The sequence below is a fragment of the Lactuca virosa genome, chromosome 2 (genome assembly GCF_052849685.1).
Source record: "Lactuca virosa cultivar CGN04683 chromosome 2, Lactuca_virosa_CGN04683_v6, whole genome shotgun sequence".
NCBI classification, from domain to species: Eukaryota; Viridiplantae; Streptophyta; class Magnoliopsida; order Asterales; family Asteraceae; genus Lactuca; species Lactuca virosa.
In genome coordinates, this window is record NC_136427.1 from 289,819,810 (window position 1) to 289,835,974 (window position 16,165).

The following is a 16,165-nucleotide window of genomic DNA, read 5'->3' on the forward strand; positions in this document are numbered from 1 at the left end:
TATGAGCCATCCACTTTCCTCTCATCAACTTTTGTGTGTGTTTTGGTGCAAAAAGTGAAGGAAATCATCAAATCTTGGCCTTGGGTGTTGTTGTAAGTGAAGAATCAACCCTCCTTGTGTTTATGGACCATTGTAAGTCTTAATGTTCATTGCTTTATTGATTTTCACCTTATGATCTAAGAGTATTTAGTGTTTATGTCCTCATTTATGAAGTTTTAGTCCCTTCATGCCTTGATCTATGGATTTTGGACAACTCCATGATCTTTGGACTCTTAAATGTTTCAGATGTAAGTTTTGGTTGGGACTTTTGGTGCTTACATGTCCTTTTTTGCTTTATCCATGCATAAAAATGAAATCTTGGACTTTTAAGGACTTTAATGCTAGATCTTGTTAATTGGGGGCTTGATAATGGATAAAGTTGGGAACTTTATCCATTAAGGCATCTTTTAGGAACAAATCTGAGACTTGGGTATAGTAACTTAATGAATTAAGTCATTTTGAACATGGAACTCAGCTGAGGCACGAGGCGCCTGTGAGGTAGCGCGACACGCTTTCTAGACTTTCAAATTTGTTCTGATTTAAGACAAAGTCGATTATTTTATCTTTAGCCATGTCCGGGGTGCCCTTTTATAGGCGCGAGGCGCCTCTATCTTGTCCTGGTTTCATATTTTGTCACATTTGGCCTTCAAATCTAGTTGGACTTTGGAGTTGAATTTCAGAGTGAGGTTTGACCTCTTATTTGATATTTAGGTGATTGTGGGACTGACCTTGCGCTTTTTCGTGAGCAGTTATGATTTACTTAGAGTCTGATCATGCGGGTCTTCTCACTATACTGTATAGGATGCTTGTTGTCTTTGTGACTCTTGTATGTTTGTATGATTGTTGGGCGAGGCTTGTTTATATGTTGTTAGGCAAGGCCCGTTTATATACTATTGGGCGAGGCCCGTTTATATGTTGTTGGGCGAGGCCCGTTTATATATTATTGGGTGAGGCCAGTTTATATGTTTATTGGGCGAGGCATGTTATATACTTGTTAGGTGAGGCCCATTATTGTATGATGTGTGGTATTTTAGGAAACTCACTAACCTTCGTGCTTACGATTGTTAGTTTGAAATGTTTCAGGTACTTCTAGTAGCAAGGGGAAGATCTTGACATGATTGCACCGCATCTACACTTATCTTGGGATTTCATGCTTATTATTACTCTGATGTTTTCATTACTATCTATGGATCTTGTATATTAATACTATTATTCGGAATTTAAATGGATGGTTTTGTATAATAAAAATGAAAAAAAAAATCCTCTGTGTTTTAAGGATGTTATAAGTTGGTATCAGAGCATTGGTTTGAGGGATTTAGGCTAGCATTGGGTGTGTCCGAACTCAAACTGAGGAATAAGAGAATATTTTTTATAAAAATGTTTTCTAAAAAGTTTTTAAGAAAGAAAAAGGTTGTGATGTGTGCAATAAGTCTTCAAGTAAGTGATTCCTAGAATACCCATGCGTGTTGATATATTATATGTGTTATATTATGATATGCATGTTAGAATGTCTTCTCAGGAGAAATGCTTGTTGTGCATATTATATGAACTGTTAGAGATGCATGATAGTGTGTAGGCTAAAGATCTTTCAGGAATTACATGTTAAAATATTTTTCTAAAGTCGTTATAACAAGAAAATGATATAAAATTAATTCAAAGGATTGGTGGCTGAGGCCGTTAATTTTGATGCTGTTAATTTGGAAAAACCTTAGAATAATTTCATAACTGTTTCAATTGTTACAAGAAAGAAGAAACCCCCAAATTACCCACTAAAATTCAAGCACAAAACCCCTTTTTCCCTGCATTGTCAAATGTCAATCTTTAATCTGAAATTGGTTTAAAGCTCTTGTCATCATTCGAAGCTTTAATCTGAAATTCGTTTAAAGCTCTTTAATCTGAAATTCTTTTTAGCTCTATTTCTTCAACCATACATAGAGTTATATTATTTGGTAAAAATTCAAATGTCTGCATTTATGAAGTTCTTCACATTCCTTATTCTGTGAAAATGATTTTGTTTTACGAAGTAACACAAAATTTTTATTTTAAAAGTCTATTTCAAATAATTGATACAAGAGATGTTTCATTTATAACCCTTTCCTTAATATTTACATTAAATTTATTTTTTAGTAGTCAGAATTTTTATTTAGGATATCATGACCATTTAGTAGATAATTCACATTGCGCCATAAAAAAGGCATAACAAAATTAAAATTATGTAAACTTGTTTGAAGAATGTCAATACCATAATATTGTTTGGTCAACATTTAGAGGAGACATATAAGATGTGAAAACTACCATCCTTATATATTGACATTGATTTCCATCTTCAGTTACATGTTGGATTAATGTTAGAGATGTGGAAAATAATAGTTTCTCAAATGGGCGCGTAGCTTACTCGGCCAACTTACCCAAATCAGTCTAGTTATGGAAGCCCTGGGTAAGCCTACTTCCTTTCAAATCTTTACAATTTAGGTGGAAGATTAGGACTTTAGGAGGGAAAATCATCCATTTTATTCTCTCCAATTTCTTCCAAAAAATAATCTCCAGAACAAGATTACTTTTCTTTTCTTTCCCTTTCTCTTCACGTCCCTTGTCTTCCTTCCTTAACACCCAGTTCCCGAGTTATAGCAAAAAAAAGAAGAGAAAAGAAAAGAAGTAAGGAGAGAAAAGAAGAGAAAAGGAAGGAAAATAAATTTGTCTTTTGTGTTCCCGAGTTGGAGAGAAGAGATAGGAAAGTTAAACATTTTGTTCTTTCTCTCCAAATCTTTCCAAATCGGAAGGAAAGTTAGGAGAGAAAGTGATGCTTGCATTTCCTTCCACTTCCGTCCTTTAATGAAACTCGGGAACACCAATTTCTTTTACTTTCCTCTCACTTCCACTCATTTCCTTTCTTTTCTCTCCTTAAGTTGAACTCGGGAACGGGGTGTAAGTTGCACTCGGAAACAAGGCCTAAGAATCGTATTCTTGATTTTGCTAAGAAAAGCCTAATAAAGTACTATGTTTTTTTTTGTAAACCTTACACTATTTCTAACTTAATAGAGTACTATGGTTTTTTTTTTGTTTATTTGTAAGCCTTACACTATTTCTAACTTAATAGTGTACTGTACTATTCTACATGAGGTGTTCTCTTTGCTAGTTTTTAGTAGTGTATAGTTGAAGCAATTTTTATTCATTCTAATTTCCCTCGATAGGTCGATCGCTATGCATACAAACAATAATTAAAGACAAGAGAACACAAACACAAAAAGAGTATAAAGGGTATTAAAACAAAATTTCATACAAAACATGCGATAAACATAATATATGATTCGAGGCTTTAACATATGTGGGTCATCCCCACATATAAGCTTTGATCAAGGATAGAATGGAATGGTGGAGCAAAGTGCTCTATTAATTATGCAACTTGCAGAGAATTGAAAAGGCTATTTCATGAAGTGAGAACCTTTGTCATACTCCAAAACAAGTTCTTTTTTCCAAAGAATGGATAGCTGATGAGATGGAAAGTTTGTCGTCTGTGCTCATTAATTCGATATTTAAACCACGTATATCTTTAAACTAACCAGAAAGTCAAGCTTCTATACTATCATAAGTACAATTAATACATTGTACACAGATCATAAAGAGTACTATAGTATTGATCTCAACTACAAGCACAATTAAACCCGGGTTGGCTAACCTTGAACCTGGTACCTCGTAGGTTGGAAAAAGAGACCAGAATTGTATACTCGGATATTGATTCCGTTGTTTGGTGTATTAACCATTAATGGGGATGATTTGTCCATGTCGCCTGAGAAACTGGTGGTTCGTGGCAGGTGGACGGTGGTGATATCATGAATGCTAGGTCTCCTCTTCTCTTTCCCGTCAGCATGTTGTCTTGCAAAGTACTTTTGTGCATGACTCGCTACTTGTGTTGGTGTTTTTGTCACCACAAAGTTACGAGAAATATTTCGCCAATCACCTTTGCCATGAACTTGAAGTCCCATCAAGAATCTCCTGTAACAAATCACGTACGAGTTATTACGACATTATTGCACCAGAATTTAAACTATTATATGGTCGTATATATCCGTAAAAAACTAGAAGGTATGAGTTCGTAGATCGTGTTCACCTGTGTTCATCTTCTGTCCATGGAATGCCTTTTCTCCTTTCGTGATCTAATGATCTAGACCTGAAAAGTCGACTCCCGAAAGAATTGAATCTGCGATCTTGGAGTAATTCTGATTTGAAGGTGAAGTAGCCGGGATCGGGAACCAAACCGGCTTCGATATTATTGATATCGGCTTTCAATTCCTCGTACTGTTGTCTCACTTCGAACTCTGATTTTCCGGGGACTAAAGCTGCAACATTTGACCATCGGTCTGGCGTTTCTGTATCGAATATAGCCAAAGCACTTTCGAACCATTTGTTCTGTTCTCTTGTCCATTTTGAGCTCTTGCTCTCTTGCATCATCAATCGATTTGATGTTTCCATAGCTATTAGCTTTAGATGGAGAAAAACCATACAAATGCGTAGAAGAAAAGTTTAGAATCAAATTATCAGAATACTTTTTCTATATTCAGTAGAACATATTTAGGAATCTTGAAAGTTAAGTGACCCATCAATTCAAGAATCAACAAGAACTTGAAAAAGATGTAACAAAATAACAATGATTAAAAACGCTGTCAAATCATATGATTCAAACACGGAAAAATTCAAAAATAATCAAATACCCACTTAAGCTACATGAGTAAAAAACCAAAACTTCATACAATTATAGTAATACCGGGTAGAGAGCTTTACCTCTTGTAGAGGAATCAAGACTGGTTTTTTTTATGAATCCTTATTGTGGATGAACGCAGAGTGATTGAATAAGGTGGATAGCTAGTTGTCAAAGGTAGTCTGATTCTCTGCTACTTATATACAAAGTTTTGTGGTGGTTTGTGTGATTTTTTGAAGTATTTTACTGTGGCTGCTCTACTCTTGAGGGATTTACTTTAAAAAAAATCAAGCATCTTTTATGATTGCATTCAAAAGTTAGCAAGATTTGGCATGACAATGATCCCTTTGCCTTTTCATTTCTTGTATAATTATTGCTCCTACAAAAGCCTTTACAGGAGAAAGAAAATTCTAAAACTTCTTTTGTGAACTAGTGGCAAATAATTTTCATTTTTTGTAATGGTAGTACCCTTTTTCCCATGCACTCATGATTCAAATATGTGTATTTTTTATATATTTATTTATATTCATTATAGATAACACGTGATACTTCGATACTCAATTTGTTACTTAAAATTTTGTTGTTAAACAACCAATGTTTTTTTTATAACAAATTGATGCTTGGAAACAAAGGTTAGTATCTAGTATATACTCAAGACACTTTTTTTTAATCAAGTGATATCCTGGTAAAAGATGTTAAATATTTCCAACCATTTGGGTTATGGTGACTTGGTAAGTCATATGGAAGATATGATGAATAAACTATTGACCCATGTTCAAATCCTGGCACTACTTAGCCCTTGTGGCCATGGAGGTTCGCATGCAGTGACTCTAGGGCATGAGACAAAGCCTCATGTTTGCAGCGGGGGATTAGTCGGTGCGCGAAAGCTGCCCAAAAACTCTCGTTAGGGAAGTTCTCTTTCCAAAAAAAAAATTATTTCCACCTTTAAATGACGATACTCTTGGGAAAAAAGATTTAATAAATAAAGTCTTATTTTCTTGATTGTTGGTGATTTTAGTGTCATCATGTTATTTTATTATATTTTTTACAAATTATTATACAGTTCGATGCAAGTTAGGAGGTGTGGAGTGATACTCATATAAAATGAGTTTGATCTCGGTTTAACCAAATGACAGGGGTCAAGGAGGTTGTTCCCCTTGCGGGGTCCTAGGGGCAACGCCCTTAGCATGGTAATCGGAAGAATCCAAATTCTATATAAATTCCTGGTTCATGGTTTTTAATAAATGCCTTGATAGGAAGTTGTTTATTGAAGGATTATCCTCATAAATTGGATTTCGTTACATGTGAATTAAATTAAGTAAAGATATATAAATAAATAAATAAATGAATAAAAATAACTTAGTGTCTCTCAGTAGAAAAAGAATCGAATTGGAATTGAAGGCGGGCCTGAATTGAAACATTAACAATAAATCTATAAATATATAAAAGCATTTAGTATACGGACAACAAAATGATGAAACACACTTCTTTAGAAGATCGAAAGGGCAATGCAAGACAAAGATAGGAAACGAAGGGTTAGTTATTAGTACACCGATTTAATGTATATGCGTATAAAAAGAATCAAACTGAAACAGAAAGGTGGACCATGGTGTCTTATTCAATTTATAACATTTCTATAAATGTATGAAACATGAGGTATTTAGTGTAGCGACACCTAAATGACGAAACCCACTTCTTTGGAAAGGTCAAAAGAACATTGTGAGACAAAGATTGGACTTTAAAGTTGTATGTAAATTGTAAGTGGGTATGAAAAATCAAGCAATTGAGCCCATGAGCAATTATTTGAGGGAAATTAGTGAAAGGCAAAAGGAAAAAAGAAAGGAGTCAAGTGGAAAGAGGAACTACTACTACAACTAGTACCAAAGGTGCATTTACACTTCTTTTGGTCATCATTAATTTCCTTCATACTACTTCAAAAAGGGTTGGTGACAAATCAGTACATAAATCATCAAAAATACGTATGATTCATACGTCATTTATTCCCACTATCACCAACGTCTGGGCTCCAAGGAGAATTTATTAAAGATGTGGGAAAACTATTTATTAGGTTTATCACAGATATTTATTGTAAAGGAATGATACTCGATAAAATTTTATTTACATTGTAATATGATTCTGTGGTGAGAATTGATTTGAAGTCTGTTTTGTTATAGATTATTGTAGAATAACAAAACAAGAAGCGCCTGTAGCTCAGTGATAGAGCGTCTGTTTCCTAAGCAGAAAGTCGTAGGTTCGACCCCTACCTGGCGCGATTTTATTTTTTCAAATTTATTCCCAACTGTTTTTCCATTCGACTCATTAATAGTTTTAACAATACTTAGCTTTAGATAAATTATTTTACACACTGTTATGTCGTGAGTAAATCATAACTAATAAGCTCAAAATTTGAAAATGTTCTCTGAATATAGTTTTTGACATTGAATATAAATTTATATATGATTGGAAAAATTCATTGAGAGATCGTAACAATAATACATGTTTACAAAACAAAGATGGAGTTTTAAGCGGAAGCTCCGACAGGCACACCAGACTTGAGCCTAGATGACCCGTATAGTGTCTCTTCAAACCTTATGATCTCATTTAGAGACCCGTAAGCTACTTGAGTCCGATCATCAAGATTCACAATCACCTTATCTAACACAGACTGTGTCCCATCACTGCTATAACCTCCTGCATTCTCGATCAATAGCCCCAAAGGAGCCACCTCAAAGAGAAGCCTTAGCTTCGCTTTTGTTGTTGGTGATATCACATTCGTAAATACACCCTTTTCTTTCACAATTATCTGCAAACAAATCAACATTAGAATGAAGGTCACAAAAAGTAAATGCCCTCCCTCTTTATCGTTTATCCTTATCATCAAGAAATGAAGAAATATTATCTACCCACCTGGTTAACATCGGGCACCATTCCACCGGTGTATCTTAAAGTGTACTTCTCTTTTACGTAGTAGTTGATCAGCTGCATTCAATGATCGAATCTTTTTAGAAACAATGCTAAAAATTGACAATTTCATTATATTTTGATCGAATCTTTGAAGGTTTAATTAAGACCTTGTCGTAATCGGGATTGTCAAAAGTGGCTCTCAGATTTCCAGGGGAAAACATCTTCCCTTCTGAAATTTCTGTGGTTTCTTTCACATGCTGCCATTTCCCTGAGAATCCAAATTGGTTATTTTAAAATTTAAATGATTGATTATACAGTAGTAAGTAGGAACAGTAGAATTATCATTTTATTTACCTTCGTCAAGAAGAAGAAACTCATGGGTTCCAGGGAAACCCTTGATGGCAATAACATAAGTGGTTCGAGGTCCATAAATCCCCATGGCGGCAGCCACTTGGTCTCCTCCGGTGACCCCGGTTAGTTTATCTCCCGGCCACACGCCAAAGATGGTGCCGACGGTGAAGTTGGTGTCCACAATGCTGGATCCGTCAAGGGGATCAAACGCGACACTGAACCCGCCTGTTTTCATTTCATAATTAAGATCAAATTATAAATCGTAGTGATTTTTTTGATATAAAATGACGAATGAATATCTGTAAGATTTTGACCTTCGACTGGACCACCCATGTCTTGAAGCTCGGGAACTTCTTCGGAGCAAGCATATTTGCAGAAATGCGAGTGAGTCAATGCCTACAACCCAAATTCAAAACGCTTAAAATTTCTCAGTAAATTAAATAAAATTTTCCCCTGAAGTTATAATCAATTATATGAAAATATACATCAAACAAGAGCTTGTCGGCAAGCATATCGACGGCAAGCTGTTCATCACCGAAGGAGTTAACACAGGCTGTGCCACCACAAGAAGCGGTCCGGACTTTAAACGCAATGGTCCTAATAGCTTCGCCCATACACGTCAGCAATCTGATCAAACCCTTGTCTGGTGTTGCTTTTGATAGGAAATCTTCCTACAAAAAGTTTACAATACCAATATCAGATTAAGATCAAACAAGAATGAATTCCAACGCATTACAGGCTTTTTAGTACGAACGATCGATAAACTCACCAGACTTTCACCGATTTCACATTTGGTTACGATTGAGGAATTTTGTGACTTTGAAACCTTGAGTGACGATCTTGGCATCACCCTCAAGGCCTCTCCGAATAACGAGCTTGATTTTAAACTCTGCAAAAAGGGATAACTGTAATTATGCCTGTGTAAAATACCTTATCTGTGAAGCATTTTACATACGAAACGAAAGTACTAAACGCATAATTTGGAGGCAATTCAAACGTTGAAGCAAAAGAAACAAAAAGGAATGGAAGTGAAGCATACCCTGGTGGTGAAAGATGGGGAAATAGTGCGTGGAGAGGCAAATGAGCTGGTTGTATGTTGAGAAGCAACACTTGGCAAGATTGTCGCACGTGCAAAGCATGCTACCCCAGTCTCCATTTTTTATCTGGTTTTCTAAGCTTCGAAGCTGAAGCAGAAGGAGAAGGAGAGTGTTATTGAGTTTGGTTGTGTTTTTTGAAGAAAGAGTTCTTTCAGCAGATAAGCAGGCAACGATGGAGATGACACCTGGCAATGATTGAATAGATAGATATGGGGTTGATTGAAGAGTATGGGGGTGAGGTTTATCACCCATCGTCTAAAGATTTATGTGGCTCTCGAGATTCAATGCTCGTGAGAGGAGACCCTGCAATGAATTTTCATCGACAGTTGTTTTCGTAATATAAACTGGGCTGATTTTTTTTTTAAAGTGAAGGCCCAGTTGGCCCAAATAGACAATTATTCCACCAAGAGTCTAAAGCTTGGGCTTTTCAGTCTTCGCACACAGCAACTATCTACAGTCGACCATCGTCTTCCTCAAGAACACAAGCAGTCAAGCGACACAAGAACGCCTCCTCAACATACGCCATCGTCAAGTGTACTTTCATAGTGCTGATTTCTCTCTCGCCACCTTTAAGCCGCCGGGCCCGATCGTGATTTCTCTTCCTTGGTCTTCTCCTCCGCTTCCCCTTCCTTTAACTCCATCGTGAGTGTTCTTCCTTGCTCTCTATTGAACTCTTCGTTTACACACTCGTTCAAGTTTTGACTAATTTCGGAACATATTGAAGTCTTCTTTAGGGTTTATAGTAAATTTTATGGGGTTTTAGTTGTTTTTCTTACTTATTATGTGTAGCCTGCTATTACGTTTCTATTTGACAATCTGCTGCTCTATTCAAAATTACCGATTTTTATGTCATTGGTATTCTCCCAATTTAATACAACGAATTACACTTTGAATTTGCATGCAAGTCTGAAATTTTGATGAACTCATAGATTCGTTAATGATATATAAATTGATTAATTGATATATATAAATAGAAGCTATGTGAATTGTTTTGTGGGTTATGGCTTGGTTAAGTCGCGTTGTTTATGAATTTATTTCCGCAATTTGCACGTGTATCATGTATGCATTTTACACAGGAAAAAGTTAAGGATTTCTGTTGTATTAGATATCATTCTGATTAGACATCATTTCTGTTGAAGCTCTTTTACGTATTCATGGAAATCGGATCTTGTATTAGAGTTCAAAATGGCAGCTATCCAACATCATACTTAACTCGTGCAAGTTACCTCCATGAACAATCTATTCCAACTCAAAACCGTACTTCAAGTGCTTCATCTTTTGTGACACTTCCTCGCAAAAAATCCACATGCAAAGCAACTTTGAAGGAAGCCAATAACAACATTGAAGCTGTAGAAAAGGTAAGGCCTTTTCCTATTACTTTATTTATTATCATATCTATGTTGACCGAATTATTAGTCTGTATTTGCTTTTGCTGAACCTTTTTCTTGTTCTCTTTCCATGTAAGACTATGTTGCCTGAAAGATTACATATGATTTTCAGGTAAATGTGAAGCTTTCTGAGATGGAGCTCTCAAGTTTAACTGCCATAAGTCCTTTGGATGGGCGTTATCGGAATTCTGTGAAGGATTTAGCCCCTTATTTGAGTGAATATGGCCTTATCTACTATCGCACCCTGGTTGAGGTACAATGTTTATTATGCTTATTTCATCATCCATTTGTTTTTCTTCTCTATGTTGTGTTTATTATTTTTGTACCTTGAAACCCTCAGGTGAAGTGGCTGCTAAAGCTCTCACAGATTCCTCAAGTATCTGAGGTTCCAAGCTTTAGCAATGAAGCTCAAACGAAACTGCAAGGACTGATTGATGGGTTCAGTGATGCTGATGCAATGCAAGTCAAGAATATTGAGAAAATAACTAATCATGATGTGAAAGCAGTCGAGTATTTTCTGAAAACAAAGTGTGAAGAAGATCCAGAGATTGCTAAGATGCTTGAGTTTTTTCATTTTGGGTGTACATCCGAAGACATAAACAACCTTGCTCATGGACTGATGCTAAAAGAATCAGTTTCAACAGTCATTCTTCCTATCATGGATGACTTAATCAATGCAATATACACCATGGCAAAAACCTATGCTTACATTCCAATGCTTTCCCGGACTCATGGACAGGTTTGTAAAAATCTTCCTTTTTTAACTGTGGAAATGGAATCTGTGTTTTTTTCTTTATAAAAATAATTATTTTGTACTACTGTAGCCAGCTTCACCTACAACACTGGGAAAGGAAATGGTGATATTTGGTGAAAGATTAAGGAGAGAAAGAGAAGATATTTGTAGAGTAGAAATATTGGGAAAGTTTGCAGGTGCAGTTGGGAACTATAATGCACATGTTGTGGCATATCCTGATGTAAATTGGCCACGAATAGCTGAGCAATTTGTAAACTCTCTTGGATTAAGCTTTAATCCACATGTAACACAGGTATGCATGCTTTATTCCTTCCTTCCTTATTAGTCTTTTAGTTATAAAAAAGAAAACAACTATATATATATATATATATATATATATATATATATATATATATATATCTATCTGGAACAATGCAGATTGAATCTCATGACTACATGGCGAAATTATTCCAGTCATTTATCCGGTTTAATAACATCTTGCTTGATTTTGATAAAGACATGTGGGGGTATATCTCTGTGGGCTACTTCAAGCAGGTGACTAAGGCTGGTGAAATAGGGTCATCCACTATGCCTCACAAAGTGAACCCCATAAACTTTGAAAACAGTGAGGGCAATCTTGGAATAGGAAATGCAATTTTAGACCATTTAAGCATGAAGCTGCCTGTTTCCCGTTGGCAGCGTGACCTTACTGATTCTACTGTTCTGAGAAACATTGGTGTGGGGTTTGGTTATTCACTTCTTGCTTACAAAAGTGCAATAGTGGGAATCGGAAAGCTTCAGGTTAATAAAAAGTTTAATGGAATTTATGAAAAAAAAAAGGTTGTTTAATGGTTGTGTTTGATAGGTGAATGAAGCAACCTTAAACAAGGACCTGGACAACTCATGGGAGGTGCTTGCTGAACCAATACAGACAGTATGTATCTTATCTATCTATCTGTCTGGCTTAATTCAAATGAGGTTTTTGTTATTTTTAATGATGTGTGTGTAGGTGATGAGAAGATATGGTGTTGAGGAGCCATATGAGAAACTGAAGGAACTTACAAGAGGAAGAGCAGTTGATAAAGAGAGGATTACAGAATTTATAAATGGGTTGGAAATACCAGTTGAAGCAAAAACAGAGCTTTTAAAGTTAACCCCTCACAATTATGTTGGAGTTGCAGCTCAATTGGTGGAGGAAGCATGTTTAAGGGCTAATAAATAATGGACGTGGTGATGAATAGCTCCATTTTATTTGGTTTGGTTTGTGGTTCGATATAATGATCCACTCCATTTTTAGAGATTTTTGCTGCAAATGATTTTTGACTTATGAATAATTGTTGATGCTTAGGTGTTTTTTGTGATGATGAATGTGATCAGAAAGAATATGATAATTAGTTGTAAAACAGGTTGTAGGAGGCACTTTTGGATGAGATTATGATGATCGTTTGACAAATTTTGATTTTCAGAAAAAAATAATAGATAGAGTAGAACTGAGGATGTTATATATTTGTGTGATTGGAAGTGACAAATTGAGAAAAGAGAGTAAATTTTTTGAAAAAGAAGGGTAAATAAATAGGTACTTTTAATTTTTAGAGTCTTGATAGATGATTTATTCTTGGAAGAAGTGAATTTCAAAGTAAAAAACGAATCATTGTTCAACAATCTTGATGGCGAGTAAAACAGGTTTTGGGGGTATATTACTAGTATGTACCATATAAATTATAAATAAGTGTCCTTTTACACTTACGAAATCATAAGAGTAAATTGTTGTTGACAAAGGAATTGGATAATGAGTAAGATACTTTTTGAAATGTACATATTTAGTTTTTATTTTTTTTTTTGGTAAAATAAACCCTTATAATTTATTTTTTGTAACAATGCAATCCTTGTGACCGGCTATACCCGGTATACCGGTCATATACGAATTTTCTTTTAGGGAAAATGACTTGATATGGTAAGATACTTTTTGAATTGTACACATTTAGACCTTATTCTTTTTTTTTTGTAAAATAACCCTTATACTTTATTAATATGTACACATTAGGTCATTTTCACCGGATTCTACAGGTTTTGCTGATGTGGAAGCACAAGTGGCACTAAATAGCAATTAATTAGCTTAGTCACCGGAGGTGGGTGATCCTCCAGCAACAAGAAAAGGGCGACGACCCTTCTCTTTCTCGTCTCTCTTCCTTCCGGTCGAACAGCAACAGCCAAACACCCTTTACCTATTGTGTTTCTCCGATCTGTCTCTCTTTGCCTCCATCTTTGAGATATGTTGCCAAAAAAAGAAGAAAGAATCGACGAGGGGGCTACCAGAGCAGCTCCTCGCCGCCAACTACCGTCTCTACTTCCTCCTTCCTCCCCCTTCGACCTTGTTGTTTTTGCCATCATTCCTCCTTGCTACCAGTGATGTGTAGGAACACACAAAGGAGTCGCCGGAGATCGGGGTTCTCCCTCTTTTTCATGATGAATAAAAGTTGGAAAAATCTCGTTGTGGATATGTGGATGCCACCTGGGTATTTCATTTCAACAAAATAAAAGAAAGGGAAAATGACTTGATAGGGTAAGATACTTTTTGAAATGTACACATTTAGTCCTTATTCTTTTTTTTTGTAAAATAAACCCTTCTACGTCAGCAAACCTGTAGAATCCGGTGAAAAGGACCTAATGTGTACATATTAATAAAGTATAAGGGTTTATTTTACAAAAAAAAAGAATAAGGACTAAATGTGTACATTTCAAAAAGTATCTTACCCTATCAAGTCATTATCCCCAAAGGAATCTACGGGAAACCAATACCGTTTTTGAAGTGGAAACTAAAAAATTCTTTATTATGTACTTGATTTGAGTTTTACTATGTTCTGTTTTTTATTTTGATGTACATTGTGATACACTTTTTCAGAATGTCAAAGATCTTGGAGGCAATTGTAACATATCGGGGTGGTGGCGCAGTTGGCTAGCGCGTAGGTCTCATAGCTATATCTGAGTTATCCTGAGGTCGAGAGTTCGAGCCTCTCTCACCCCATTCCTTTTTTTTTCCTACGGCTCTTCTATTTTTTTGTACGGAGATTCACCTAGTAGGCTAGTACGGAAATAATCAATAATCGTTTTCTTTCACATTGTTAAAGATGCAGGGTTTGAAAGTACATTGTTGAAGATGCATGGGTTTGAAATGTGCAGGTTGAGTTTTGAAATGCTTTATGATTAACTCATCTTAAAAATATGACATGGCTGAGCCAGTCTAACTCCATTCTTTTTTTTTTGAAATGCTTTATGATTAACCTCTCTTAAAAATATGACATGGCTGAGCCTTTCTCACTCCATTCTTTTTTTTTTCCTACTTTTTTGCATCGATCTTTAGCTAGTGCTGAAATAATCAATAATTGTTTTCTTTCACATTGTTGAAGGTGGATTGGTTTGAAAGTTGCAGGTTGAGTTTTGGAAATGCTTTATGACAAACTCCTCTTAAAAATATGACATGGTTGAGTACCTTCTGCATTACATGTTGTACCGGCATCGGTGTATGCTTACTGATGCCCAGACCATCGGATTGAATGGCAAATGGCAAAAAACATGCATCACTTACCGATTTGGTTTTCGGTCTACCTTTTTACCAATTTTTTACCAATGTTCTAAATAACGTAAGGCGTGACTTAGCGGCAATGTCAAGCCTCAAACTTTTTTGAGTCGTGGCGAGCCATGTCGTTTGTAAAGCGTGACTTAAGACGGTAATTTTGTATATAATTAATAATTTTATATGTATTTTGTACTATTATTCATTTTTATATACATATATAACTTAAGGCGACATTTTGTCAAAGTTTGGCGGCAAATACAAGCCTTGGAGCCATGACGGAGCCGTGGGGAGCTTTTTAGAACATTGATTTTTACACTAAATCAATTTTGGTTCCAAAGCAACCAATTCGATTCGGATGCTCAATATTTTATTGATACATATGCTAATCCATAAGTTTCTACATAAATGGTCCCTATGGCTTTTTAAAATATCAAGTTTAAATAATTTTTTTCGATCTCATGGAAGATCCTCGTGGTTTCAATTTCTATTGTGGTTGGTCTCTCACCCACATAAAAAGACTTATTTACCCTTTTTAATTTCTTTTATCTTTTCTTTTTGGTTAATTAGAATTTATATTAATTATTATATAATTATTTAAATAGAAAAAGGCCTATCACTATTACCACCACAGTAAACCACCATTACCACCATCGTTCACCGCCATTATTCAACACTACCACCACCCACCCCTCCTTACCGTTTTTCCTCTCCCTTCTTTCACCACTAACGCCCAACACTATTAAACTCTATAACAATAAAAGAAGTTGAAATTTTAACAAAAAAAACCCTACATTCAATTTCCACCGCCAACTTCCACCACCTCTCCATGTCGATTATCATTCCCACCCACCAAGATGAAACCATCTGTAAATGTCTAAATCCACAAAATCAATAAAAACCTTAAACCATTCAACAAAACCTCACAAATTGTAGCACAATCAAACCGTTCATCTCATGAATCGTATTTGGAAAAATCAAATCCAAAGCCTCCAAAAATCAAACTACAATCAAACATTTATAAGAACCTGATGATATTCCACAACTTTTAGCAAAGACTCTCCATACGGATACATATGTAAAGTTTTTATGTTTGCAAGAACCTTCTCATGTGTTGATTTTGCCATGGATCTTTCTTGTTCTTCCTCTTCCTCTTCATCAACATTATAACATCCCAAAAAAAAAAGTAATTTTTTTGTTTTTCAAAGGACATTTTCATATAACCCATAAAGTAATCAACCATTTTTTCAAACAAAGCCATAAAAATCAAAGTATCAATATCATCTCTTAAACATAAATCAGTAGGAGGATGTGTACGATCACGCATTCGCCTTGCCCCGATCATCTGAAGTACCTAAAACATTTAAATCCACAACTGTAAGC

At 35.5% G+C, this 16,165-nt stretch overlaps 3 protein-coding genes and 2 non-coding genes across 5 annotated transcripts; 3 read left to right on the forward strand and 2 right to left on the reverse strand.

Annotated features, from left to right (window-relative positions):
• Positions 1–3,276: 3,276 nt before the first annotated feature.
• Positions 3,277–5,009, reverse strand: LOC145161373 (transcription factor DIVARICATA-like). Its single transcript, XM_079080886.1, has 3 exons — positions 4,819–5,009; positions 4,148–4,518; positions 3,277–4,032 (listed from the first exon to the last, which is right to left on the reverse strand). The coding sequence occupies exons 2-3, from the start codon at positions 4,507–4,509 to the stop codon at positions 3,711–3,713; spliced, it is 684 nt and encodes a 227-aa protein (XP_078937012.1). The 5' UTR covers positions 4,510–4,518; positions 4,819–5,009; the 3' UTR covers positions 3,277–3,710.
• Positions 5,010–6,935: 1,926 nt separating this feature from the next.
• On the forward strand, positions 6,936–7,007 carry TRNAR-CCU (transfer RNA arginine (anticodon CCU)). The gene has a single exon. It is a non-coding gene; the product is annotated as a tRNA-Arg (tRNA).
• A 133-nt stretch (positions 7,008–7,140) lies between these two features.
• SBPASE (sedoheptulose-bisphosphatase) lies at positions 7,141–9,297 on the reverse strand. Its single transcript, XM_079080885.1, has 8 exons — positions 9,030–9,297; positions 8,760–8,879; positions 8,476–8,661; positions 8,305–8,386; positions 7,994–8,215; positions 7,807–7,907; positions 7,643–7,714; positions 7,141–7,538 (listed from the first exon to the last, which is right to left on the reverse strand). Exons 1-8 carry the CDS (start codon positions 9,144–9,146, stop codon positions 7,257–7,259), a joined length of 1,182 nt encoding a protein of 393 aa, XP_078937011.1. The 5' UTR covers positions 9,147–9,297; the 3' UTR covers positions 7,141–7,256.
• A 169-nt stretch (positions 9,298–9,466) lies between these two features.
• On the forward strand, positions 9,467–12,661 carry LOC145161371 (uncharacterized). The gene is made up of 8 exons (XM_079080884.1): positions 9,467–9,729; positions 10,227–10,445; positions 10,588–10,728; positions 10,816–11,214; positions 11,300–11,521; positions 11,647–12,009; positions 12,074–12,142; positions 12,218–12,661. Exons 2-8 carry the CDS (start codon positions 10,242–10,244, stop codon positions 12,428–12,430), a joined length of 1,611 nt encoding a protein of 536 aa, XP_078937010.1. The 5' UTR covers positions 9,467–9,729; positions 10,227–10,241; the 3' UTR covers positions 12,431–12,661.
• Positions 12,662–14,145: 1,484 nt separating this feature from the next.
• Positions 14,146–14,233, forward strand: TRNAM-CAU (transfer RNA methionine (anticodon CAU)). Its single transcript is given in 2 exon segments — positions 14,146–14,183; positions 14,198–14,233. It is a non-coding gene; the product is annotated as a tRNA-Met (tRNA).
• The last annotated feature ends 1,932 nt before the right edge of the window (positions 14,234–16,165 follow it).